This window comes from Sitophilus oryzae, unplaced genomic scaffold (assembly GCF_002938485.1).
Source record: "Sitophilus oryzae breed Bouriz unplaced genomic scaffold, Soryzae_2.0 scaffold_803_pilon_pilon, whole genome shotgun sequence".
In the NCBI taxonomy this organism is placed as follows: Eukaryota; Metazoa; Arthropoda; class Insecta; order Coleoptera; family Curculionidae; genus Sitophilus; species Sitophilus oryzae.
This window is the reverse complement of record NW_022147421.1, coordinates 252,424-279,303: the sequence shown is the minus strand read 5'-3', so window position 1 is coordinate 279,303 and position 26,880 is coordinate 252,424. Positions and strand designations below refer to the sequence as shown.

General features: G+C 30.4%; 1 protein-coding gene across 3 annotated transcripts in view; it reads right to left on the bottom strand.

Annotated features, from left to right (window-relative positions):
* LOC115888622 (NFX1-type zinc finger-containing protein 1-like) overlaps positions 1–26,880 on the bottom strand; it is a 128,205-nt gene that overhangs the window by 20,899 nt on the left and 80,426 nt on the right. For 2 of the 3 annotated variants that reach the window (XM_030908387.1, XM_030908388.1), the window contains exons 13-17: positions 26,260–26,507; positions 23,899–24,211; positions 14,208–14,474; positions 4,248–4,482; positions 3,383–3,734 (exon numbers count right to left, since the gene is read on the bottom strand). In XM_030908387.1, coding sequence (XP_030764247.1) covers positions 3,383–3,734; positions 4,248–4,482; positions 14,208–14,474; positions 23,899–24,211; positions 26,260–26,507 — 1,415 coding nt within the window. The remainder of the gene's footprint in view (positions 1–3,382; positions 3,735–4,247; positions 4,483–14,207; positions 14,475–23,898; positions 24,212–26,259; positions 26,508–26,880) is intronic. The other variant, XM_030908389.1, reaches the window with a different exon arrangement.

Here is a 26,880-nt window from a genome sequence, read left to right as displayed (position 1 = left end):
GCCATATTTATTTAATTAAAACTAATCCCAGCTACTTAAATATCAAATTACCTAATAAAACTAAAGTAATAATTCAAAACAATTCAAACATAACCTAAAATAAAAGATCTCGCCGGCCGGCACCGGTTGTCAAATACCCGCACATGCCCATTTAAGCAATTTTTAAACGTTATTTAGAAATAGCGCTTGGTGTAATTGATTCGCAAATTACGTCAGGCTGTAACGTTATTAGCGGGCTTTGCGTTAAAAATTCACTCGCGCATAACGTAACCATGATAAGGTACGCGTAAATACAGGATGGCGCTATTCGGTTTTCCGATATCGCTCTAATAACTGTGCCGGTCAGGCGCTGTGCACGCTATTCGGTTTTCCGAGACCTCTCTAATAAGTGTGCCGGTCAGGCGCTGTGCACAATTTTAAAGGCCTTAAGTGGGCGTGCTATGTGCGCAAACTAGTAACCTAACCAGTGCTCGATTCCGAAAATTGGAACCACGAAAAACAATAAAGAAAAAACAAAATTTATAATCTGTATAATCTGTGGTAATATGTGTCTAATATAGCAACCTAACGTAATTTTTAAAATATGCTCTTTATTATTTGGATAGTCCTATTTTCATGAATTTTTTAGCAAGCTGAATATAATTATATCACCTTTTATTCGTAAACTCAGTTTTTTATAAACTTTAGTATTTGACATATTATACAGGGTTAATCGAGGGGTTGTTTTTTTACCCTAATTTTAAAATACTCTGTGCAATAATTTCGTGTGTAAATTTTCATAAAATATAATTTTACGGTCAGAACCATATCTTCTGAGCATTTGTTTTTTGGATTATGTCATTACATGTATTGGTTTATTCTTAAGAGCGAAATGAGTTGAAAGTTATTTTTCAATGTGTTAAATTTGTTTTTTTTGTAATTATCTTAAATACCATTATTTTTATTTTTTTTAATAGTAATAATATTTAATAATAAATTAGGTAAAATATATTATAATATATTAATTTTATTTTTATTAATTGTGGTTAATAAAATTGCGTTAATGTCATCAAGGAGGCCGAATTCGACAAAATATCAAAAGATAACTTTTAACTAACATTAAACGGCCTACACAATTTTGATATCAAAAGAAAAAAGTCAGTGGCGCACATCTTTTTTTTTATATTCCAGTGATAACCCATATGCACGTCCCCGATGAATTTATCGACACTTTTTTAGCATTAAAATATGTAGCACTTATACTAATTTTTACCCTCAAAATTTCGTTCGAATCACTAAAAGTACTTGGAAGAAAATTATAATAAATCGAAAAATTATTAACACTTTAACACCCTGCAGTTACGAAACAAAGCAGAATAGGACCTATGTTGATATGAAAAATAAATCTTATTTTTACGTGAGGAATCTCCCCACGAGAGATGGCACATGTTTTTTGAAACACCCTGTATATGCTTTAAGAATAAAATTTATGTTATATTATTATCGGTTTAATGCAATAACTAAATGATATTTATATAGCGGGTGCGTCTCAAAAGTGGCTCACCCCTATAATAACTTTTTTATTTTCTTCAGATAAAAAATTGAGATTTGGTATATTAATATATTATGACATAAATTAGGATTAATTGACGTATTCAATTGTTTTCGGTCACGTCCTGTTTCACCGGAAATGATTACAACTTTTGATTTTTAAATGGCACCCTCGGAATTTTGTTACTTTATTCGATAGAAAATGACACTCTTCATAACGACACTTTGACTCGAAATACCAAGTGGTACCAAATATGCTAATGAGCCACCCTCGTTCCACTTGAAATATGATTAAAAATACGATTTGGCCATTTTTTAACCGACCAGTAAAAGACACTAAAAACATATTAGACCATCAAATCTATTTTTCCAAGGCTCCTTGATTAAAAATTAGTGGTTTTAACACAGCCTTGGCACTCTAGATTGAAATTTAAAACTCAATTTTGTTTTAAGGGAAAATGTCAAAAGTTGACAAATGTTATGTCATTCTATTCAGAGTGTCATTTTCTATCGAATAAAGTAAAAAAATACCGAGGTTGCTATTTAAAAACCAAAAGTTGTAGTCATTTCCGGTGGAACAGGAAGTGGCCGAAAAGAATTGAATACGTCAATCAATCCTAATTTATGTCATATACTAACATACCAAACCTCGTATTTTTATCTGAAAAAATAAAAAAGTTATAAGGGTGAGCCACTTTCGAGACCCACCCGGTATATGTTGCGGTTGATTTAAACCAGATATTTGCTTTACAGTAGAACCCCAATTATCCGAGTCGCAATTATCCGAGCTCCGGATTAACCGATCCAATCTAAAGACCCTGATTATCCGAGGTCGCGCGTCTATGCTCCGTATTAACCGAGCTTCTAAAATATACTATATGTATATTTACATATTTCCCTTTAAAATCGTTGGGACCGACGGGGAATCCACTTAGCCCGTGTGAGCGGTTCTCCTTATTTATGTTTTTGGACTCTTTTAGCATGTAAATTTGAGTGAATGCAGTTCGTTATTGCGTTCACTACGGAGAAGTAGTATACGTATGTACTCGCATGATTTATCTGGGTGGAGTTCTAGTTAAGTGTATACCAACTGCTTTGTTTAAATTTTCATTTGCCGTATTATAATGGAACGAAACAAACGTAAAAGGTGTGCCTCTGTCAGGTCCCATATTGCAGCAAAAAACAATAACGATTAGTAAACAATTTCCATAGACAGATATACCGGCAGTTCTGGATGGAAATGTCCTGTACAGATTTAAACGAGACAGATGAAGAAGAAAGTTTATTAGAATTAATGCAAAACTTAAAGGTTGCAAAAATGTGACAAGACAAGACGTTGATGAATGGGTTACAGCAGATGATTTAGAAGAAGAAATATTGAAAAAGAATGAATATTGAAGAAATAGCAAACGCCTTTCGGGAAACCGAAAAATCAGATGGCGATAACTATGACGAAGAGGTGGATGAACAGCCTTCCACTAAGATTACCCATCAAGAAGGTTTTGCTTCTCTGGAAACAGCTCTGAGGTATATCGAACATCAGAGGCAACCCCAGCGGATTTGCTTCTTCTTAACTGGTGGAGAAACATGGGAGCGAGAAAAGGAAGATGCAATATGAAACAGCAGCGCATAGATACTTATTTCACTGTTTTATAATGTGGATAGTATCTACATATGTAGGTACTTATATGTATTTACATGTTAAAAATGTTAATAAACCGTTTGAAGTATGTATTGGTGCTTATTTTTTAATAAATCCGGATTATCCGAGGAGGGTGTCCCCCCCGTTACCTCGGATAACCGGGGTTTTACTGTATATTATGCATATTTAATCTAAGGAAACTTCAAATACCTTTCTATGCAGGGGTCTACATTACAAATATCTCCACACTTCTTGTTGCACCTCACATGTGGGCATTGTCTTGGGCATATCTCTTTACATGGAACACAAGGTTCACCACACTCTCTATTACATCTATTATGCAAACATTTTAATTCGCATGGTCTAGTGCAAGGTTTACAGGCCTGTCGGCATGGTATTGGACATTCATGATCGCATACTAAAGGAACACCGCACCTTTCAGCACACCTCTTATGAATGCGAAACTGCTTACACGTCCCACAAGTCCCTGTACACTGATGACCACACTTCAGTTTAATTTCGCATGGAGATGGACATACTGAAAGAAGGTCGGATGGCGAATCTGAAAAGCATATATATATATTTGTAGAGGATTTCAAAATATGAGCCTCTGTTTTAGGGCGTTTATCTCGAAAACTAAGTGATATGAGGTCGATTAAATGAAGGCAAAATTGCGCAATGTGATAGTGATCAAAACAGCACCTTAAAAATTCCGAACGTTTCCGCAGATTTTTACTAATATTCGCAATTTCATTTTTATTTTCTATTCAGATTTTCAAACCAGCTTATTATCTTTGAGCTGCCATTATCATCTTTTTTAAATACGGTCATCGAATTTTTTATTAAGGATATTTACGGCTTTTAAGATTCCAAAACTCGCACTTATTCGAAAAACTCATATTGAAGATTTTCTAGTGAGATCTTACAAAAAAACTATTCTGTCTCTCTCTAACACATAAGTTCCAATTGAAAATGTCAATACAGACCACGCAGAGGAAGTATTCAGGATAGTATAAAAAATCAGTATAAGTTCCAAACCCCAACTGGAATAAGTAAAATAAATAAATATCCTTACACTTGTCTGTCAAATAGCACAGAGTTGTCTTCATCTCATGTCCACAAGGAGACTGAATGTTACACTCTATTATTTCCGTGCATTCCTCTGTACAGGAAGATCTACAAACATTTTTGCATTTATGACCACACGGTAACAATCTTGGACATATACGGTTCTGACAGTGTTTTTGCAAAGGTTCTTCTGAACATTTCAATGTAACTCTATGTCCGCATACTGGAATTTCTTTCTCAACCTAAATTATACAAACTGTAAATAAATAAGTGCGAAGGAAATCAGAAGATGATTTATTTTTTAAGAATAGACATTTTTTATAAAATAAAATCTTTCGATTTGTCTTTATTCTTCAAAGTTAATTGTTAATATACGGTAAACCAAAATTACAATATGCATTTCTCTCAATCTCAGTTTGCACAAACATATTTACCATGCAAAGAGTTTAATGTCATATGTAGTAATTGTAATGGAAAGGAGGTTCCCATTCGTAATAAGGGAGCATTCCTTACAGCATGTAAAGCACAAATGAGCTTGCATAAGCACAAACAAGAACGTTCCCTGAAAACATTTTTTGGAAATTATTGGAAAAACTGTAAATCGTCCGTTTTTCAAAAAGATTTGTATATACACCCTATTTTGAGGTCATAGACGCTTACAGCGTGAGTTTTGATTACCAGAGCTATAGCTAGACTTCAACCTAATCCCGCCAATTCTTTTATTAAAAATGATTGCTTTGAATATCTTCTCATATCTGATCTGTTTTGTGTGCTTGTCAATTATGATCATGAAAAGTAAAAGCCTACCGTATCGTAATCCGTACCGTCACTTCGCGAAATACCGTAATTGAACGCCTCTTTGGACCAATCAAAGCGATTACCTTAATATGATATGGGATACTGTACCGTAAAGCTATAGGTTTGGTGCATTGTCCGCCGGTGCTGCCACCATCGAAGAATATCATAAACAACTAATTAAATAGCGTGTATACGAAAAATTTATTATATAATGATTTTAAATGTGTTAAGAAGTATAATTTGTGAAAACTCTATAAATAAAAAAGTAAATATTTTGATATGTTCAGAAGGTCTAACTTGTATTATAAAATTTATTATTCCAGCTAAAAAAACTCTTTAGATGAGTTCAACTACGCACTGTGGTCAATTTTGTCAAATTAGCCGGAAAAAAATATTAGTGAAAATTACTTAACTTTGATTAATAACTATATCCGATTTTATATGTTAGGTATCATAAAATTACATTAATAATATAATTAATAAAAACAGGTCGTATACAGGGTGTATAATAATTAAAAACTTGGAAAAGTTTCGTTATTTTTTATTTTAAATAGATTTTGGTCGCGATCATTTGCATATGTTAGATATTTAAAAATTATCATATTCTAAGAATAATACTATGGATCTTACAGATTCTGCTAACAGTTGCTTTTAAAAAGTCAATCACCTCCAAGCGTTTAATCTGGGCAATACGTCCTAAAAAATGGCCTGGACTTAACAGACGGACTAGGACGGTAAATTTGTAGGTTTGGTAAAGTTGTCTAATGGTTTAACTATCAACTTAACTTTATTTAAAACTGAAACCTCATAAGACTTGTTTCTGCTACTTCATTAAAAAATGTATATTCTAATAATTTAAAAAAAAATCTAACCATATCAAAATTATTTACTCATATTTAATACTCAACAGAAGAACATTAATGTCAAAAAACTTACCACCAACAATTGCTCTTTCCATTTTAGGTAGTATTAATGACATATAACTTTTTGCACGGAATACCCAAATTAAAAACTTTATTCATGTGCAAATAACAAGATTATTTAGTTTAGTTTGTCAACTATACTACATTTTCAATCAAAATAACAGTAAATTCGCAACGACCTTTGACATATTTGTTAATGAAATCATAGATAAATGAAACAAGTTTAGATTGGAAAGTGCCCATAAGGACAATGTAAACACTATTTGGCGCTATTCTTGCAACGGTCGCGACCCAAAACTTTTGAAAATTTCGGAGCGGTTCGGCTTTTTCCGGAATTATATCGCCAAATATTGTTTATTCAAATTTAATATTATTTTTGTTTAATTTTATAAATAAAATACAGTGTGTTGCATACAAGAAACTTTATTTTCTATAAGGACGCATGTATGAAATACCTATGAAACATTGGAAACCGATGTTATGCCACGATCCACGATGGTTTTTGCAGTTCACAGCACAGCTTTTTAAGTTTTGAATGCCACTTTTTCACAATTATCACCGGTTGGAGTAAATAAAACTTGAATTAAACTCACAACATAGCAGTAATTACTTTGAAAATGGATGCTATAAACACTTTTCGGAATTTCTTTAATGAGAGCGGTTTAGATTTTGAAAGATTATTATGATTTTTGAAGATTCTGACTTTGACAAGAGAAAATTATTTCAGTTTTTGTTTGCTGTTGTTCTTAGCGACCGCTATAGCAGCGCCAGATCGCGTATAACGGTCGCGACCCAAAATAATTTCGCGACCTAAAATTTTTACGGGCTTTCCAATCTAAACTTGTTGCATTTATCTATGAATGAAATGTTCTTAGCAATTATTTCAAAGCCTACTTATGGAGTTTTTGACGCCGCTTAGCCACATCAGATTTTTTAATATTTTCCTGTTAATTTTTAAAAATTGACCACAGTGCTATGGTAGCGAGCGTAGTTTTAATCACCGGTTTTGCTAGTGGGGTCATAATTGGGACTATTTCGGCTATGGCGAAATTTTTTAAATGTACATAATCCCTTATAGGTTGAGCCAGTGGCGGCTCGTCAGGGTAGGCAAGGTAGGCAGCGCCTACCCTACAATTTTGTCAGATTTTTTTAACATTATAATATTTATTTACTCTATTAATGTTGCCAATACATATAAAATTACTATTAATACACGAAAATGAGTTGTAACAATTAATATTAATCTAATATTTGTAGTCTTTTATATTAATATATTAACTACTGCTGGCGTATGCAGCGTTAGAAATCAAAATAATTTTGACCGTTAGAGTAAAATGCCTGCCGTCTTTGTTCGGCGATTTCTAGCATCGCCTTTCAAATTAAATTTTGATCTCCCACTCAGCCGTCGATGTGTGTCTTTTGTCTCTCTCTAACTCATCGCGCGGTAGCGACGGAAATCGATGACTACCTCGAATTAAGGCGGGGTTTAGGCGATATCTTCGGTCGCCTCTGCATAATCTGTAGTCTGCATGCGCGTGGAGCTCGATAGGTTTTAAAAAATGGGCTGGTTTCCATATTATTCATTATACGTTATTAGTATTTAAAACTTTAATTAAAATATGTTTGTCGACTGCCTATTATTGACTTGAATTATTGTGTACAGTGCATTTGGTGTTCCTATTAGTATACAGGGTGGTCGAAATTGATCTGTTTTAACAGAGAAAACCTATTTCCTGACTAGATAGAGCAAAACCGACATAGATGTCATGGGCTCGATTTCTGAGACTCGTTTAATGGCGCAAACCCCCTGTTGATAATTTGCCTGAGAGCCAACTGAGATACGGGGTCTTTTTTATTTTTTTCACATTTGGAAAATTGCCCATAGCTTTTGTATTTCGCGGAATAATAAAATTCTGTAAAAACGTTCTTAAGGCACTTTTTTAAGCACAATTCAGTGGAGTAGTCAGTTTTTGTTCTATACATGCTTTTTTTGTCAGAAATAATAAAAAATATATTTTTTTAAATAGAAATCATAGTTGGCTATAAACTTAAAAAAATGCTGGCATTTAACCCTTTCCAACGATATAAAATTATGTGTATTTATTTCTAAAAATGAGAGAAATATTACGTTATTTATCTTTGTGGGCCTTGATTTTGTGTTGACATATAGTTGCCTAATTATTTTTTTATCACAATTTAATATTCTATATTATTATTTATCTGCATTAAAGGCTTTTGAAAAGGTAAATCAACATTCTATATTAGTAATACCATTTACAATTAAAAACAACGGGTTACAACGTTACAACTGCACTATTAAATGGAGAATTTAGAGAGAATTGGATTGGAACGAAGGGCCTCATATCTTGGCCCCCATATCTAGACCTGCTAGGTTCTGTAATTTAATTCCTTTCAAATTTTTTATGGGGGAAATTAAAAGACCTTATCTATAAAGGAAGAACCACTGGGACGAGAGAAGAATTGCAGAAGATTACTAGGCAAACTTTTGGACTTATTACACTAGTTCGCCTAACAAATCTTTGTAACTCTGTGCGCAAAAGATGTTTATTGTGTATTCAACAAGGAGATGCTCAGTTTGAACATACTTATGATTTTTTTTTAGAAAACTATATTCGCTACACAAAAAATACGTTTTTTAGTCTTGATTTTTGTTTATTGTATCGATTTCAATTGTAATTACTAATACTAAGGTTGAATGTTAATTTACCTTTCCAAAAGTCTTTAATTATGCAGATAAATAATAATATTGAATATTAAATTGTGATAAAAAATAATTAGGCACATAGATCAACACAAAATCAAAGACCGCTTCGATATAAAGATAAAAAATCTAATATTTCTCTGATTCTTAGAAATAGATACCCCTAACTTTATATCTTTATACTCTATCTCTATTACTATTTATTTTAGAAAAAAAAAATGATTAAAGGTAGAGTATTCTAAATTTAATTCTCTACAAAAAACATATCTTTAGTTTTTTCGAAAAAAGTTATGCAAACGGAGATATTTGAAAAAAATAAAAAAATCCAAGTTTTACCCAATTTTTACGAACTGGGTTAGGATATTATGTAAATTTTGGAGAACAAATAGACGTAATTAAAATTTTGTCGCCTACCCAGTTCCAGAGGCCACGAGCTGCCATTGCTATGCGCGCCTTGGCCATTTAATCAACCATATCTATACGTTGGCTCAATTGGCGCGAAAAGTTAACGTAAGCGGTTGAATATTCGACCAGTGAGCATTGGTATCACTGAGTTCGCCCTTTATCATATCGGTAATAAATTGTCGTATAAGCATGTTCTATGCAAATTTCGTGTGATAACAATTCAAAAATATAGAAACAAATGTATATGTGACGTTTATTTCTTTTTATTTAGTGCACCAAATTTAAGGCTCGGATGATATTTTCTAAAATCGTTAATAAATTCTGGATATTTTAGATCATTTCTCATAGGATGGGAGTTTCTCGAAAAATAAAATTTGATTTACTTGATATGGGCATATTTTTGAGTAAAGAGCTACAAAGATAATCAAAATGAACTTACTTCTTTTTCTTACATTGGATGATACATACAGTTTATATATTATACAGGGTTGTTCACCACATACGACACGGAGTATTGTAGCTAAATGATTAGATTTTTACAAATTGTAAGTTTTGGATTCGTTGAAGGACTATTAGAGCTACAATTTAATAATATTTTTACAAAATACAGAGTGTCCCATATAAATAAAAAATATCAAAGTTGTATTTTTTTAAATGGATCACCCTGTATATTATTACATTTTTAGTTTCTACGATTAAAAAAAGGTAAATTTGATTAAGGTTTATTACACTTAAACCTTACCGTTTTTGAAATATTTTCAATTTTGTGAAATTGCAGTCAAAATTTTAAGGCTTCATTTCTCCAAGGGTGTCAAAGTTTTTTATACTAAATATTTACCGAAGTCTATTTATTGATCAGATATTTTGTTGCAATAATAAAAATAATACTACCTCATACAGAGTGTCTAAACATTTATTTTAAATTATTTCTAGCTTTAAACTTGTTTAATTTAAATGGAACACCCTGTATATTTTAGGAGAATCAGATGCACAATTTAATTGTCTATCAAATTGTATTAAATAGTAAACGCCACGAATGTTTGGGAGTGATTCATCGGTCGCTACCATGTGAACTAATCTGTTCAAGGTCACATAAAACTTAATTCCAGTGCCGTGGTGTTTGAAGTCATATGATAATCAATATATAATCTGTTGTAATTTGTTGTTTTAACTGTCAAAGTCTTGTTAAAACATATATTTGGTTATAAATATAAAATGGAATGGCCCCATTGGTCGCACTGCAAGCACACCAATGGACTGACGCACAAAAACGAATCATTCAAAGAAACGCGATATAGTATCGTCTTTGTCAATCACGCTAACATTTTAGAATAAGTAGGAGGAGCGCAGGCAGATGATTAGACCGGGCCTTAAAAACCTACGTCTGCGGTAAAAATTTACGTTTTTAATGTAAAAATGATAGCGCGCGTGTCGATTCTAACTTCATCAAGCAATGAATCACTCCCAAACATTCGTGGCGTTTACTATACCACTTTTTATTTATCCCTTCAAGGTTTCGTAGAAAATTCATTTTCTTATAATTTAGATCTCATTTATCAATATACCCATGGAATATTGACATTTTAGATTGTTTTTAAAGCAACAAATTTACAAAATGTACAGGCTAGTAATATTATCGTTTTTAGCAAAATGATAATATTACTATCCCATTTGTATACACAAAGAAAATTATTTAAATATTTATAAAATAGTATACCATTAATTAAATATACCACCATTATTTCCGCCCGAATACTAATTAATTACATACTTAATTATGTTCGTTAATAAATTATTCTAAATAAATGTGGATTTGAATCAGAAGTCAATATAATAATAAGTTATGAAAATGAATGTCTCTGTTGTTATAAAGCATTTGTCAAAAAATGAAATATAATTTTTAAGGTGTTAGTTTTTACCCCACTGTCTAATACACATACAAAATTCAGTTTTTTAGTATTTGGAGCAATTATTATTAATCAACGCAAACAGTCAATTTAATGTAGTTTGAATACTGGAATCATATTAATTGGTCCTCTTTAACAAATATTTAAACAGTTTTTTTTTATTTTTTAATGAAATAAACTATATCGACACTATTAATACCTCTACTCTTTAAAAATTTGGTACATCTTAAAAAATAATCTAAAATGTCAGTATTCCATGGGTATATTGAAAAATGAGTTCTAAATTACAAGAAAATGCATTTTCTACGGAAACTTGAAGAGATAGCTAAAAAATGGTATAATACAATTTGGTAGACAATTAAATTCTGCATCTGACTCTCCTAAAATATACAGGGCGTTCAATTTAAATTAAACAAGTTATTGCCGTTTAAAGCTAGAAATAATTTAAAATAAATTTTTAGACACTCTGTATGAGGTAGTATTATTTTTATTATTGCAACAAAATATCTGATGTGATCAATAAATAGACTTCAGTAAATATTTAGTATTAAAAACTTTGATACCCTTGGAGAAATGAAGCCTTAAAATTTTGACTGCAGTTTCACAAAATTGAAAATATTTCAAAAACGGTAACGTTTAAGTGTAATAAGTGTAACCTTTATCAAATTTACCTATTTAAAAAAATACAACTTTGATATTTTTTATTTATTTGGGACACTCTGTGTCTTGTAAAAATATTTTTAAATTATAGCTCTAATAGTCCTTCAACGAACCCAAAACTTACAATCTGTAAAAATCTAATCGTTTAGCTACAATACTCCGTGTCGTATGTGGTGAACAACCCTGTATATGTACATTAGATCATTACATATTATCCATTTGCTTTAAGAGTCTTTGGTTGAAAAATCGACCCTCAACCCCCACAAAAAACCTCCCTTATTTGTTAACTTTTAGAAAAGTGTTATTAAGAAGATATGCTTTGCGCTAGTTTATATATTTCAATTTGTCAATTTAGAAAATAATTAGTACTGCCCTATAAAGGAAATTATGTTAGAAGATGTTCATAAAACATTTAATCGATTAAAAAAAGTATGTATATTATTAAAATTGCAAATTATATTTTATCCTCTCATAGTATATTTATTTATTATTTAATTATTAGATTATGTAATGAGCACTTTGTTGACTCACTTGTTTCGGCGAACTACTTGAATCCATTTTTTATTTTGATCAAATTGGTGTGAGAAACTATGAAGCTATAAAATGTTGTTTTGGGAGAGTTGAATATCCGGAAAAGTTGAGTTATTGAACCCAGTTGAGTTATTGCACCCAGTTACGCCTTAATTATGCTCTCCTTTACGTGTTAACATTTTTTCGGCAATTTTATTAATAATTGATATTATCACAACACTTATTTTTTACTACCCGAAACAGCTTTACGTCACACAAACCTCGTACCTGAGTGTTTTAGGACTCGAACACACTAATGTCGCACCGGTCGCACCGGCCAGGCCGCAGCTACCTCGAGAACCATTAAATCAAATGATATAGCGCACACTAACGTCCTGGCCGTCCGTTGGTCGTTGCGACCAGAAGATTGCACGGAAATATTATTATTTTCTGCCGCTTGTTGCCGGCTTTCTTCCAAATTAATAATTTTTCAGATGAAATCCCTCAAATTCAAGACACAATGTTTTATTTTCTATAAGATATAGTGTTTTAGTGTAGTTTTTGCACACGTGCAGAAAATCCAAAGAAATAGTATACAGACTGGATCAAAAGTAAACTTAAATATAATCCCTTTTTTTATCAAGGGTCGATTCTAGTAAAAACTCAAAACATTTTTATATGACATACCTACTCTATTTATGGTTGGTATGATATCTGTTATTATACCTTTGAGTTTCGATGTTAAAAAATAAAAAAAATAATATTTAAAGTTTTTCTACAATCACTTGTTTTTTTTATTAAATTAGTTTTTTAGTTGTATTGTAGTCTTGTACAAGGAGGACAACTGTATTTTAAATGTTATATTTAATTTAACATTTTTCAAACAGAGTTCATTAGACTATATTTCTACTAGGTACATTATTTTGAAAAAAAAAATTAAGAAAGTAACTTAAACATTCATAAAAATAGAAGTAATTACAGTTGTAGATTCTTCGTTATATTGTAAACATTGAAATAATTGGAAGCTAAACTTTCTACCTGCTTATATTTAGAGCCAGTGTCTAACGATCTTTTTTTACGATGGCCCTAATATGTTTACTTCTAAAGTCGATAAGGGCGCCATATCAGTAGAAAAAAGAAACAGAATATCTCCCTTTTTGTCGGTCGCGCGTACACAATGCTTTTTGTTTGTTGTGAATAGCAACTTCGCTTTTTAGTTAACTCAGATATTTTAACATTTCTGAAACAATATTTTCTAATTGGTAAAATGTAAAAAATCGTTAGATTTGACAACTCTGTTGAAACTGGTCGTTCATCTGGTCGCAGCTAAAAACGCAATACATCCGGCCAGCCGACGGCCAGGTCGTTGCGACCTGGTCGTCAGTGAGTTCGAGCCCTTATAGTATCAGTAACTGCATTAGCAAATAACTAAAATACTTAAATATTAAATATAAGACAAAGCCACGATTTCAATATTATTTTAATGCGATCAACATGAACTGTAACCTGGACGGCGCCGGCGTGAACTACATAGCGAAAATTTCTGATTTCTGTCGTATACAGCGCCGCGGTCGGAATTTTTTGAAATCAACTGAAATGCACCAAGTCTATAACACAGGTTATAACAAGCCTTGAAGTTAATACAACCAGGGAGTCGCGCAAAAAGGCTGACACCAAAGCAATCTCATTTGTGAACCCGTTAACGGCTGGACTAGGTATGTTCTATATTCTACGATAGTAGTTGAGGGTAAAAAACTGGATTTGTTTTGCATTTTTTAAGTTTTTGTTGCTTGGAAAGTGGAAAGTGCGGAAAATAATATCCTTCTCATTAGCAAAAACACATAAATATTAATAAATATTTATGTGTTTTTGCGTACTCAATAAAAAATCTTGGTATTACAAATCTTATTTTAAAAGCAAGCAATCTTTTATGAGTTACTTTTTCGATATCTTTCACTTTTTAGCTCATTTGTCCTCCATCCATAAACATGCTGTACGTGGAATTAATACTGGAATGGAACCTACTATACTGGAATAATTACCTCAACTAAACATGGACCACAGGGAGCACTGCATTCGCTTTTACAAGGATGACCACAAGCCAGCATTTTCTTACATTTTTTTTCACAAAAAATATCTTCTACAATCGTGTTACAAGGTATTTTTAAGAATACGTGTCCACATGAGCGCTCTCTCCTTACAGGAACAATGCATTCTTCACAGGGCGAATAACACAAAAATGTACACATATGTTTTTCGTCTTGTGTACAGCCAACTTTTGGCAAAGCACAGGGACTTCTGCACGTATACTAAAACGTATTAATAATAGATAAGTATATATCATTATTTTATGTAAATGGCTATATTGGGCGGTGACAATTTCAATGATCAACATTGGCACCTGAGAAACTACGAGAGATATGAATTCGGTCAGTTGAGACAAAAGTTGCTTTAGAGTTTGACAAACGCCTGTGAAGAAACACCGACATCTTGGGTAGTTTATTCCGATTTATGCCAAAAAATGCATTTATTTTAAACGACAATATCTTGAGAACTATTGTATCAATTGCAAAGTAAATTGGTAGTTCCATGTATTTGGCCTTTTACAGAAATTGAGTCGCCTAGTTTCAAAACCCGACAAATCCACACAAGTCAAATGTTGAGACATTGGGAAAAAACTGTTTAAAGTTGTTAAGCAGTAAATGTAAAGTCGATATTTTAGCGCCAGAAAATTATAGGATTTGTCGTAGTTTGCAATATATACCGTGCTGGCAACTGTTACTTTTGGGTCGGTATTTACGTGTGGAAGTAAATCGCATAGGGATCTTATTAATTCAGAGAGAGAGAAATGACGCCTTTCCCTATCATGTAAAGTAAAATCACGATCGCAAACCGCTTATTTTTAAGACATTTTTTCGGAAAGATAACTAGATAAAATCAACAGATATGTTTCTGATCATCTGAAATGGAATTATTAGGATATCCTTAGGGTGTCCATTTTTTACAACGAGAAAACGTCAGTAATCGCGATAATTTAAAAAAACTCAACCACAAACTCAAACACATAAAACGCAATAGTTCAAGAACTACTTTAGATAATGAAACTTTTTTTTGTTTTGAAGTTCGGATCTTTTAAAAGATAGAGAAGAAAAATTCGATAGGCTTGTTTTTTCCATTCAAAAATTTTAAAAAGCCCATCCATGTACTTTCAGTGCATTGCAATTTTCAGAAATCGTGTAACTTTTTTATTTATAAAGATTTTCACATACTGTTGGCGGAGAAAATATAGCAGAAATATTAAGAAAGCTTTTGAAAAAAACTATAATCAATTATTTCTAATGGATCTCGAGATATCGATTTTTGAATTCAGAGTTCTAAAGCGCGACTACTGTCGAACACCAACTCAATTCCGTTTATTTTTACCATAAGTGCAAGTGTTTCTAACTTGCACTCAAAAATTGACAAGCTATAGGAAAAATTACTCGACTCGTTAATAAATAAACAAATAAAGTATCACGAGACGTAATTAAATCGTGATGCTGAACGCATGATGCACACTCTTTACCGAATTTTAAGTACTGATAGTAGTGATAGTACCAGATAGTACTGATTGGGTCGACCGCGACGAATATGCAATATCCCCTTCCGCGTCTCTAGCAATGTGCACAGTTTCTGGGTTTATTTCATACGTTTGGCAACTTTTTTACTGTTCTCTCTTTGTTCAGTACATTATAAACGCATTGTACTCTTCTTACAAAATTCTTCCAGCATAAGTGTATATTAATAAATAATATTTTCTTGCCTTTAGCTGTGTATCTTTTCTAATTTCGAAAAATCGAAAGTAGAGAAAAAAAATATAAAAAGTAAAAAAAAAATTGTTGTGCTTGTCGTAAAGGGGGGAACCAAGCTCCACTCCCACAACCGGTTTCTGGGCCTACCCTTCATCAGGTGGGCTGTCCAGGGGCTGGTTCTCACCGATACGGCACATTACGACATCGTCTGTTGATATAGAAGGAGTTTTGCTTGCCGTATCGGTGAGAACCAGCCCCTGGACAGCCCACCTGATGAAGGGTAGGCCCAGAAACCGGTTGTGGGAGTGGAGCTTGTTCTCCCTTTACGACAAATAAGCAAAACAATTTTCTTTTTACACATATTTTTTCTCTACTTTCGATTTTTCGAAAATTAGAAAAAAATACACAGCTAAAAAACAAGAAAAATATTATTTATAAATATATATATATATATATATATATATATATATATATATATATATATATATATATATATATATATATATATATACTTGGGGATAGCTGTCTAGAGGCAAAAAATTAAACAATTTATTACAAACGCCGAGCTTTCGGAAAATATATTTCCTTTTTCAAGGCTAAAACATATCACAAAAGTCAACTGAATATAATATAATATTATATAAACTTACGTGTAAAAAGTTTAATTATAAAAATAGAAAAATATATCAATTTCCATATGGAAGAAAGGAACTAAAATTTTGTATAAAAGTTAAAATCTTCTTAAATATTCATGATTTCTGACATTACTAAAAATTATTTTGACATAGAAAGGTAAATTTAATTATTAATAAAAAACACGTAAAAAACATATAAGGTTAATCACAAGTTACAAATAAAAATAGTAGAAAAACAAAAAAAAACAATAAAAAAACAGTAGAAGTTTGTCCAATATAAGAAAGAATTGTAATCTTTAATTAATCAAGACAACTAATATTATAAACAACACCAGATTTATATAAAGGAAGATCTAAATCTTTTAATTTAGTATATAAATTATTAATCTTTAATATATATTTACCACATATTTTAACCTGTTGAGGAATAGATAAGATCTTTGTTAAATTATTATTTAAGGAATTTACATACGGTAATGAGAAATAATAACCGTTAACATTATTGTTATCAATATTATCACAAAGTTGAACATCATAAGCAAGAACATTATTACTCGAAATAACATTATTATGTAAGTTTTCTCCAAAACTTGATTGATCATTAACCAACAAATTATTATATAAAAATTTCTTTAATAATAATTCAGGATATGAATTTTGTAATAAAATATTATAAATTCTTTTTAAGTTTTTCGACAAAAAATTGAGGATGGCAAATTCTTCTAATTCTATTATTTAATCCGACAATTAAATTAATTTTCATTTTTAGTGGATGGTATGAGTTAAAATTCAAATATCTGCCTGAATAAGTAGGTTTTGTATACCAATCTACTAAGATAAAGTTATCAAATGTCCTAATAACTTTTGTATCAAGGAAAGGAACGCTATAATCAGTTTCTGTTTCAATAGTAAATTGTATTTTTTCATGATATGAATTAAAAATATCCATAATGATATCAATCTTATCAAAAGGTACAGATGTAATTATATCATCTACATATTTTTTAAAAAATGGTAATTGAAAATTTAATTTTGGTATACACTCATTTAATAAATCATCCATAACATATTGTGAAAATCCGGAAAATTTAAGAAATATTGTGAGATCACAAGTTACAAATGTTTTAACTAATTATATTCATAAACCCATTAGTAATAACAATTTTATGAGAAAATTATATTTAGATACTAAAGAATTTTTTAAATCTAATCCTAATTTGATTGTTACTAAAGCTGATAAAGGTAATATTACAGTGATTATAACTAAGGAAGAATATTGTCAAAAATCGTTAGAAATTCTTTCTGACAATAATTATTATAAAGTACTTGATAGAGATCCAACTTCTACTTTTCAACAAAAAGCTAATAAACTAGTTTCTAAATTTAAAAATAAATTAACTCCTGAATTTTGTAAGAAATTAACTATTTACAATCAAAGTTCTCCAAAATTTTATGGTTTACCTAAAATCCATAAAGAAAATATACCTTTAAGACCAATCGTTTCTTCAATAAATTCTCCTAATAGTAAATGGTCTCAATATGTTACTAATGTTTTAACCTTGTCTTATAATCAAGATAATGAATATTTTACTCATGATACTTTTAAATTTGTTGATTTTATTATGAATAAAAGAATTCCTCAAAATTATGTTCTGATAAGTCTTGATGTTGTTTCATTATTTAGTAACATTCCTTATTGTCTTATTAAGAATAGTATTGAGAAGCATTGGTTGGATATTTCTAGTAACACATTATTAAATAAAAATAATTTTTTAGAAATTGTTGAATTTATTTTTAATTCAACTTATTGTAAATTTGAAGGAAAATTTTACAAGCAAATTTTTGGTACACCAATGGGTGCTACTGTTTCTCCAATTATTTCACAATATGTTATGGATGATTTATTAAATGAGTGTATACCAAAATTAAATTTTCAATTACCATTTTTTAAAAAATATGTAGATGATATAATTACATCTGTACCTTTTGATAAGATTGATATCATTATGGATATTTTTAATTCATATCATGAAAAAATACAATTTACTATTGAAACAGAAACTGATTATAGCGTTCCTTTCCTTGATACAAAAGTTATTAGGACATTTGATAACTTTATCTTAGTAGATTGGTATACAAAACCTACTTATTCAGGCAGATATTTGAATTTTAACTCATACCATCCACTAAAAATGAAAATTAATTTAATTGTCGGATTAAATAATAGAATTAGAAGAATTTGCCATCCTCAATTTTTGTCGAAAAACTTAAAAAGAATTTATAATATTTTATTACAAAATTCATATCCTGAATTATTATTAAAGAAATTTTTATATAATAATTTGTTGGTTAATGATCAATCAAGTTTTGGAGAAAACTTACATAATAATGTTATTTCGAGTAATAATGTTCTTGCTTATGATGTTCAACTTTGTGATAATATTGATAACAATAATGTTAACGGTTATTATTTCTCATTACCGTATGTAAATTCCTTAAATAATAATTTAACAAAGATCTTATCTATTCCTCAACAGGTTAAAATATGTGGTAAACATATATTAAAGATTAATAATTTATATACTAAATTAAAAGATTTAGATCTTCCTTTATATAAATCTGGTGTTGTTTATAATATTAGTTGTCTTGATTGTAATCTTTCTTATATTGGACAAACTTCTACTGTTCTTAAAGAACGTATTAATAGACATATTAGTGATTTTAGATTATGTAAACGTAGTTGTGCATTATCAGAACATGTGATTGATACACTACATAATATTGATTTTAAAAATGCAAAAATTTTGGATACTGAATTTAATACTAATAAAAGACTTTTTCTTGAAATGGTAGAAATTTACATTAATGATAATTGTATTAATAAAAGAAAAGATATTGAGGATCTTAGTAATATATATTCTTTCTTACTCCATTTTATTAAAAATAAAAATAATATTTAAAATTTGATTTTTTCTTTATTTTTATTTGTAACTTGTGATTAACCTTATATGTTTTTTACGTGTTTTTTATTAATAATTAAATTTACCTTTCTATGTCAAAATAATTTTTAGTAATGTCAGAAATCATGAATATTTAAGAAGATTTTAACTTTTATACAAAATTTTAGTTCCTTTCTTCCATATGGAAATTGATATATTTTTCTATTTTTATAATTAAACTTTTTACACGTAAGTTTATATAATATTATATTATATTCAGTTGACTTTTGTGATATGTTTTAGCCTTGAAAAAGGAAATATATTTTCCGAAAGCTCGGCGTTTGTAATAAATTGTTTAATTTTTTGCCTCTAGACCGCTATCCCCAAGAATTTTCTTCTTAGTTTTGGTTATAATTGATCGGTCAAGACTTCCTCTTTGTATATATATATATATATATATATATATATATATATATATATATATATATATATATATATATATATATATATATATATATATATATATATATATATATATATATATATATATATATATATATTTATAAATAAAAATAAATAATAAATTAATTTTTAAATATTTTAATTTAATTGTTTAATTAAATAATTTTTTTGCCTCTAGACCGCTATCCCCAAGAATTTTCTTCTTAGTTTATATATATATATATATATATATATATATATATATATATATATATATATATATATATATATATATATATATACATATATATATATATATATATATATATATATATATATATATATATATATATATATATATATATATATATATATATATATATATATATATATATATATATATATATATATATATATATATATATATATATATATATCATATACAGGGTTGTTCGCCACATACGACGCGGAGTATTGTAGCTAAACTCTTAGATTTTTGCAAATTGTAAGTTTTAGGTTCGTTGACGGACTATTAGAGCTACAATTTAAAAATATTTTTACAGGATACAGAGTGGCCCAAATAAATAAAAAATATCAAAGTAGTATTTTTTTAAACGGAACACCCTGTATATTATTACGTTTTTAGTTTCTACGATTAAAATAAAGGTAAATTTGATTAAGGTTTACCGCATTTTAATCTTACCGTTTTTGAAATATTTAGGTTCTTGTCAAAATACAGTAATAATTTTAAGGCTTTATTTCTCCAGGCGTATTTAAGTTTTTAAAACCAAATATTGTACTGAAGTATTTCTATTTACTAAATTTTGTGTTGCAATAATAAAAATTATACTACCTTATACAGAGTGTCTAAAAATGTATTTTAAATAATAACTAGCTAGATTCACAATTTAATTGTCTATCAAACTATATACCATTTTGTACCTATGACTTCAGGTTTTCGTAGAAAATGCATTTTCTTATAATTTAGACCACAATTATCAATATACCCACGGAATGTTGACATTTTTGATTATTTTTAAAGATCTAACAAATTTTTAAAGGTTACAGATATTAATATTGTCGATATAGTTTGTTTATGTCATTAAAAAATAAAAAAATTGTCTAAGTATTTGTAAAAGAGGACCAATTAATATGATTCCAGTATTCAAACTACATTAATTGACTGTTTGCGTTGATTAATAATAATTGCTTCAAATACTAAAAAACTTAATTTTGTATGTATATTAAACAGTGTGGTAAAAATAACACATTAAAAATTTTATTTCATTTTTTGACGGATGCTTATTTATAACAACAGAGACGTTCATTTTCATAACTTATTATTATATTGATTTCTGATTCCAAATCCACATTTATTTAGAATAATTTATTAACTAACACAGGTTAAATATGTAATTAATTAGTATTTGGGCGGAAATAATGGTGGTATATTTAATTATGGTACACTCTTTTATGCATATTTAAATAGTTTTATTTTTGTATACAAATAGACTGATAACATCGTTTTTAGCACCTGTATATTTGTTGCTTTAAAAACAATCTAAAATGTCAAAATTCCATGGGTATATATATATTAATAACGAGGTCTAAATTATAAGAAAAAGCATTTTCTACGAAAACTTGAATTTGATGGACAATTAAATTGTGCATCTGATTCTCCTCAAATATACAGAGTGTTCCATTTAAATTAAACAAGTTATTGCCGTTTAAAGCTAGAAATTATTTAAATTTAATTTTTAGACACTCTGTATGAGGTAGTATTATTTTTGTTATTGCAACATAATAACTGATCAATAATTAAACTTCAGTAAATATTTAGTATTAATAACTTTGATACCCTTGGAGAAATGAAGCCTTAAAATTTTTACTACAATTTCACAAATATTTCAAAAACCGTCAGGTTTAAGGGTGAAAAACCTTAATCAAATTTTCCTTCATTTTAATCATAGAAACTAAAAATGTAATAATATACAGGGTGTTCCATTTAAAAAAATACAACTTTGATATTTTTTATTTATTTGGGACACTCTGTATCTTGTAAAAATATTTTTAAATTGTAGCTCTAATAGTCCTTCAACGAACCCAAAACTTACAATTTGTAAAAATCTAATCGTTCAGCTACAATACTCCGTGTCGTATGTGATAAACAACCATGTATACAGGGTGAGTCTTAAATAAGTGCAAATATTTTCAGGGGTGGTATATAATTTCGACCACAGGAACACGTCTGAAGTTTTTTTTCGCTAAAAAAGATGTTGAAAATCGTGCATTCTCTTTTAAATTTCCCTGTATATTTCTCGAAAACTTTTTAGAATTGCCTGTTCACCGCAAATTTTCCCACGGTATAATTTCTTAATCTCTGATATTACCATAGTTACGGCTTTACTCTATGGTTACGGCAATAAAAGGGATACAAATACAGAAAAAATCCGGCGGCTCTCAAAATTAAAAAAAAATCATTTTTTTTAATTTTCAAACTTATATAATTCGGTTATTTTGGACTTATCTGAAAAATGGTAAAGAGAAAATATGTTTCTTTTATCGAGATCTACCAGCCCTGAAAATATTTGCACTTATTTAAGACTCACCCTGTATAGGATCTTTTGGAGAAATATACAGGATGTCCCAGAAATAAGTGCAAATATTTTAAGGGGTGGTAGATCTGGTAAAAAAAACATATTTTCTCTTTGCCATTTTTAAAATAAATTGAAAATAACCGAGTTATTTAACGATAAAAAAAAATGATAGCAACATTTTGAGAATCGCCGGCGGATATCGCCAACTACATCCAATTACCCGGATCAAGCCCGGATCTCAGGTAATTCGACGCCCTGTGTTGCCATATGGACAAGAAAGACTAATATGCTTAAAAGAGTCATAAAATCACACCATCTGAGGAGTTTGGCAGATATTGCAGAAATAAAATTAAAAAAAAACTTACCCAACATTAAAAAAAATATACTTATGACAGATCGATGTAACTGTGACAGTTCTTATCGCCGCTTTATGAACTACTTTCAATCTAAGAAATTACATGTTTCACTCAACAATTTTAAATACGTATTTTGTTTTTTTGCTATTTTTTCGATGTATTTCGATCATGCCATCGACAGCCCAACAGTCCGCCAAGAGTGCCGCGTGTCAACTGGTTTTTTCATGCGCCGCGCCGCCGTGGCGAGTTTGCGTCATGCAACGATATTAAGCGACGTTGCCGTGGTTACAACAATTTCAAATTCAAGACATTCGAAACAATCAAATTCATATTAAATTTTAAAAATAAAACAGAGAAACATGAAAGAAAACAAACAAAACAAAAATGAAGTGATTATTCGTCGGGCTGTTTTCGATATATTGAATTCTGAATTATGATAAACATTTTAGAAATTTCTATTTCGTGACCTGATTGTGAATAATATGATGAATCATTTTATTAAATTTATTCCAAAATAATATGTAATGTTTTAGTTAATATTCGGTGGTTTTTGTTAAGTGTTCATTGAAAGGGTAAGTACTAAAAATAATTAATGTGTTTTTTTTTCTAGAATTATTAGTATTTATGAGCACTGATAGAAGATTAAATTTAACATTCCTAATTTTTTGTGTAGAAATTTGTCTGTCAATTTATAAATATAGAACTATGTAGAATAACCTAATAATATCCTAATGTGGATAACATAGGAGTTTGCAACAGTGCAAGATTTTCTCAGGTAAATAAACAAGTGACACTAAAAAGTTTTTTAAAATTTCCCGGAAAATGTCAAGAAAAATTTTAAATTTTGAACAATTTTTTTTTCGCAAAAAAACCTCGTAGGCGTTTTTCTAGGATCGAAATATACTACCAGTTAAAATACTTGCACTTATTTCCGAGACACCCTGTATATGTACCTAACTGGTTATAAACCTGACCTTCAAATGATCTGGATCCTTTCTGATATGACAGTTCCTCTGACATGTATGTCCACATGAGTCTACTCTTATATTGCATGGATAAGGACAAGGAAACGTTATCGGATCTGATGAGCATGGTTTATCTGTTTCGTGATTACATGGAAGCTTCGTAGGTACTAATTCAGGACACTTATAAGTATCTGGGTTAATATGACATGCAATTGTAACTGAGTGACCACAATTCAAATGACGCTCTACTGGATAATGACAAGGTCCGCAATCTTCATAACACCTTTTCTTGCAGGTGTGTTCAGAATTATCACATAATAATCTAGAATATGAAGAACGTCAAATCATAGAAAAAGGAAACAAGTTTAGATTGGAAAGTGCCCATAAGAACAATGTAAATACTATTTGGCGCTATTCTTACAACGGTCGCTCTTCAAAGCTTTTGATAATTTCGGAGCGGTTCGGCTTTTTCCGGAATTATGTCGCCAAATATTTATTCAAATTTATTATTTTCTTTTAATTTTTTTAATAAAATACAGTGTGTTGTATATAAGAAACTTTATTTTATATAAGGGCATGTATGAAATAGTGATGGGTTGTTATTTAACTATATGTTATTTTATAACAAATATTTAGAAATAGCATAACGCAACCGTTACTACTTTTAAAAAATAACAGATAAAATAGCGATACGCAGAGATCGACCGTTCGTGAAACGAAGTCGGCGCTCGGCACCGCCACGAAATTCGATGCTGCTCGAAGCAATTCCAAAAAACAACAAGTATGGATTATGGATGGAAAACATGTTATTTCGACAACCATCGATAAAGGCGGCGAGATACAACGGACAACGGAGTGGGGAATGCGCTACCGGCGCGGCGCGGCGAACGTAGCTGCATCGGTCGATGGTCGTGTGGGGCTTGCAACAGCTTAAAAATAATAGGATATAAAAGAAGCAGCTTTTTTGAAACAGTTGCGGGCATAACGCCTGGCGGTCGAGATAATCGGAGTGGGAAAGTAACGCTGCTGCATCGGTCGATTGTCGATGGAGGCTCGCAACGGGTTGGAGAATAACGCATCAGTTGTTTTAGATACATTGTTTTTCAACCTGTTACGAGCATAACGGGCGGAGGTCGAGATATTATGGCGCTGTATGTTTCAGTACTTACTTATTAAGTTTCAATATTTAGGTATTTATTTATTCTGAAAAATTTTCAGAATAATATTTTAAGATTTTTTAAAAATGTATACAGGGTGTTTTGAAAAATTTGGTCATTGATTAATCACGATCCTGCTTAAAGCCCTTGACGTAAAAAGCTGATTTTTGGAAAACGGATTGACTTTAGGGTGTAGAGGTTCGATAAGAAGGGATTTTTCGAAACACGAATTCTAAGGGGGTGAAACCACCCTCAAATATTAGAATATTTTTTATTTAAAAGCCGGTGAGTTTTTCGGAAAAACTCTTAAACACGCATATTTTATTTTGTTGTTTTACATATTTTAAGATTTTTTAAAAATATATACAGGGTGTTTCATAAAATATGATCATTGAGTAATCACGATTTTGCTTAAACTGCTTGACGTTTAAAGCTGATTTTTGGCAAACGGATTGACTGTGGGGTTGAGGTTCGATAAGAGAGGGAGGGGTTTCTCGAATCTCAAATTCCAAGAGGGTGAAAACGCCCCTCAAATATTACAATATTTGTTATTTAAAAAACGGTTAGTCTTTCGGGAAAACGCTTGGACACGCATAATTTATTTTGTTTTTTTACATATTTTGAAATTTTTTTAAAAAATCATACAGGGTGTTCCAAAAAGTTGAGTAATTGATTAACCGCGATTCTGCTTAAACTGCTCGACGTTAGCTCGACGTTAAACTGCTCTCAGCTTATTTTTGGCAAATGTGAGAAAATTTGATCAAGTTTGTATGTTAATGAAAATTCTTGCTTTGCTTTATCATCACCATTACAAATTATTAATTCGACGCGAACGAAGTCGCGGGTACACACTAGTTTCAGTGTAAAATTAATTCGAACTCTAGTGTGTAGTTGGTTTACTTATGAAGAATATACTACACATTTTCTTATATTGCTATTTTTTGACCGCAAATGGTAAAATCATAACTAAGAACTTCTCGCCCGTCGAGTGAGATGCACCCTGTACTACGCAATTCAGGCGGATCGTTGTGCTTATTTAGCAACCGCTATAGCAGCGCCAAATCCCGTACAACGAACGTCGGAACCCCAAAACAATTATATGTTTTGGCGGCAAACCGAGCGTTCCAATCTAAACTTGTTTCCTTTATCTATGAAATTAAGTGACGTTAACGTAAAATTAAATCTATTATGCTCTATTTTAACTATAACTTACAGGCGGCAAGGGTCATTACATTGGAACTGAGCATGGTCCCGATCTCCCACATGGCATGTCCGTTTACAATAATGCTCACAAGCCAACAAAGTATTACACGGGAGACTGCATCCACCTTCAGAAATTATTTCAAAGTCTTCCGCCGATCTAACTTGGGTAAAATTGTGAGGATGTATTTGGCATTGCAAAGTTAGTGAATCGCCTATAGCATTTTGACTTTGAAGGGCCTCATTTACTTTACCCCAAATCTTAAAAAATAAAAAATACATGTTTAGTTAACATTTTAAACCACTAAGGGTGGCTACAACGACGTCCCGTAATCCTGCTGTTAAAACAAAACAATTGGACTTTATCTATAAAAACCAGTTGTTATGTTTTAACAGCAGGATTACGGGACGTCGTTGTAGCCATCCTGAAACATTTATAAAATTGTTTATATTTTTATGATAGTTTAGAATACATACATAGGCCAGTAAGCGAGGATAAAAATAGAGTATTATACCTCTGAATTCTTGACACCCGCACCGATTGACCTGAAATTTTAACAGTGAATGAAGATATATGTAAGAAACAAAAGTTACATAGTAGCGATGTGTGCTTTTACCGTGGGGGTAAGTGCCA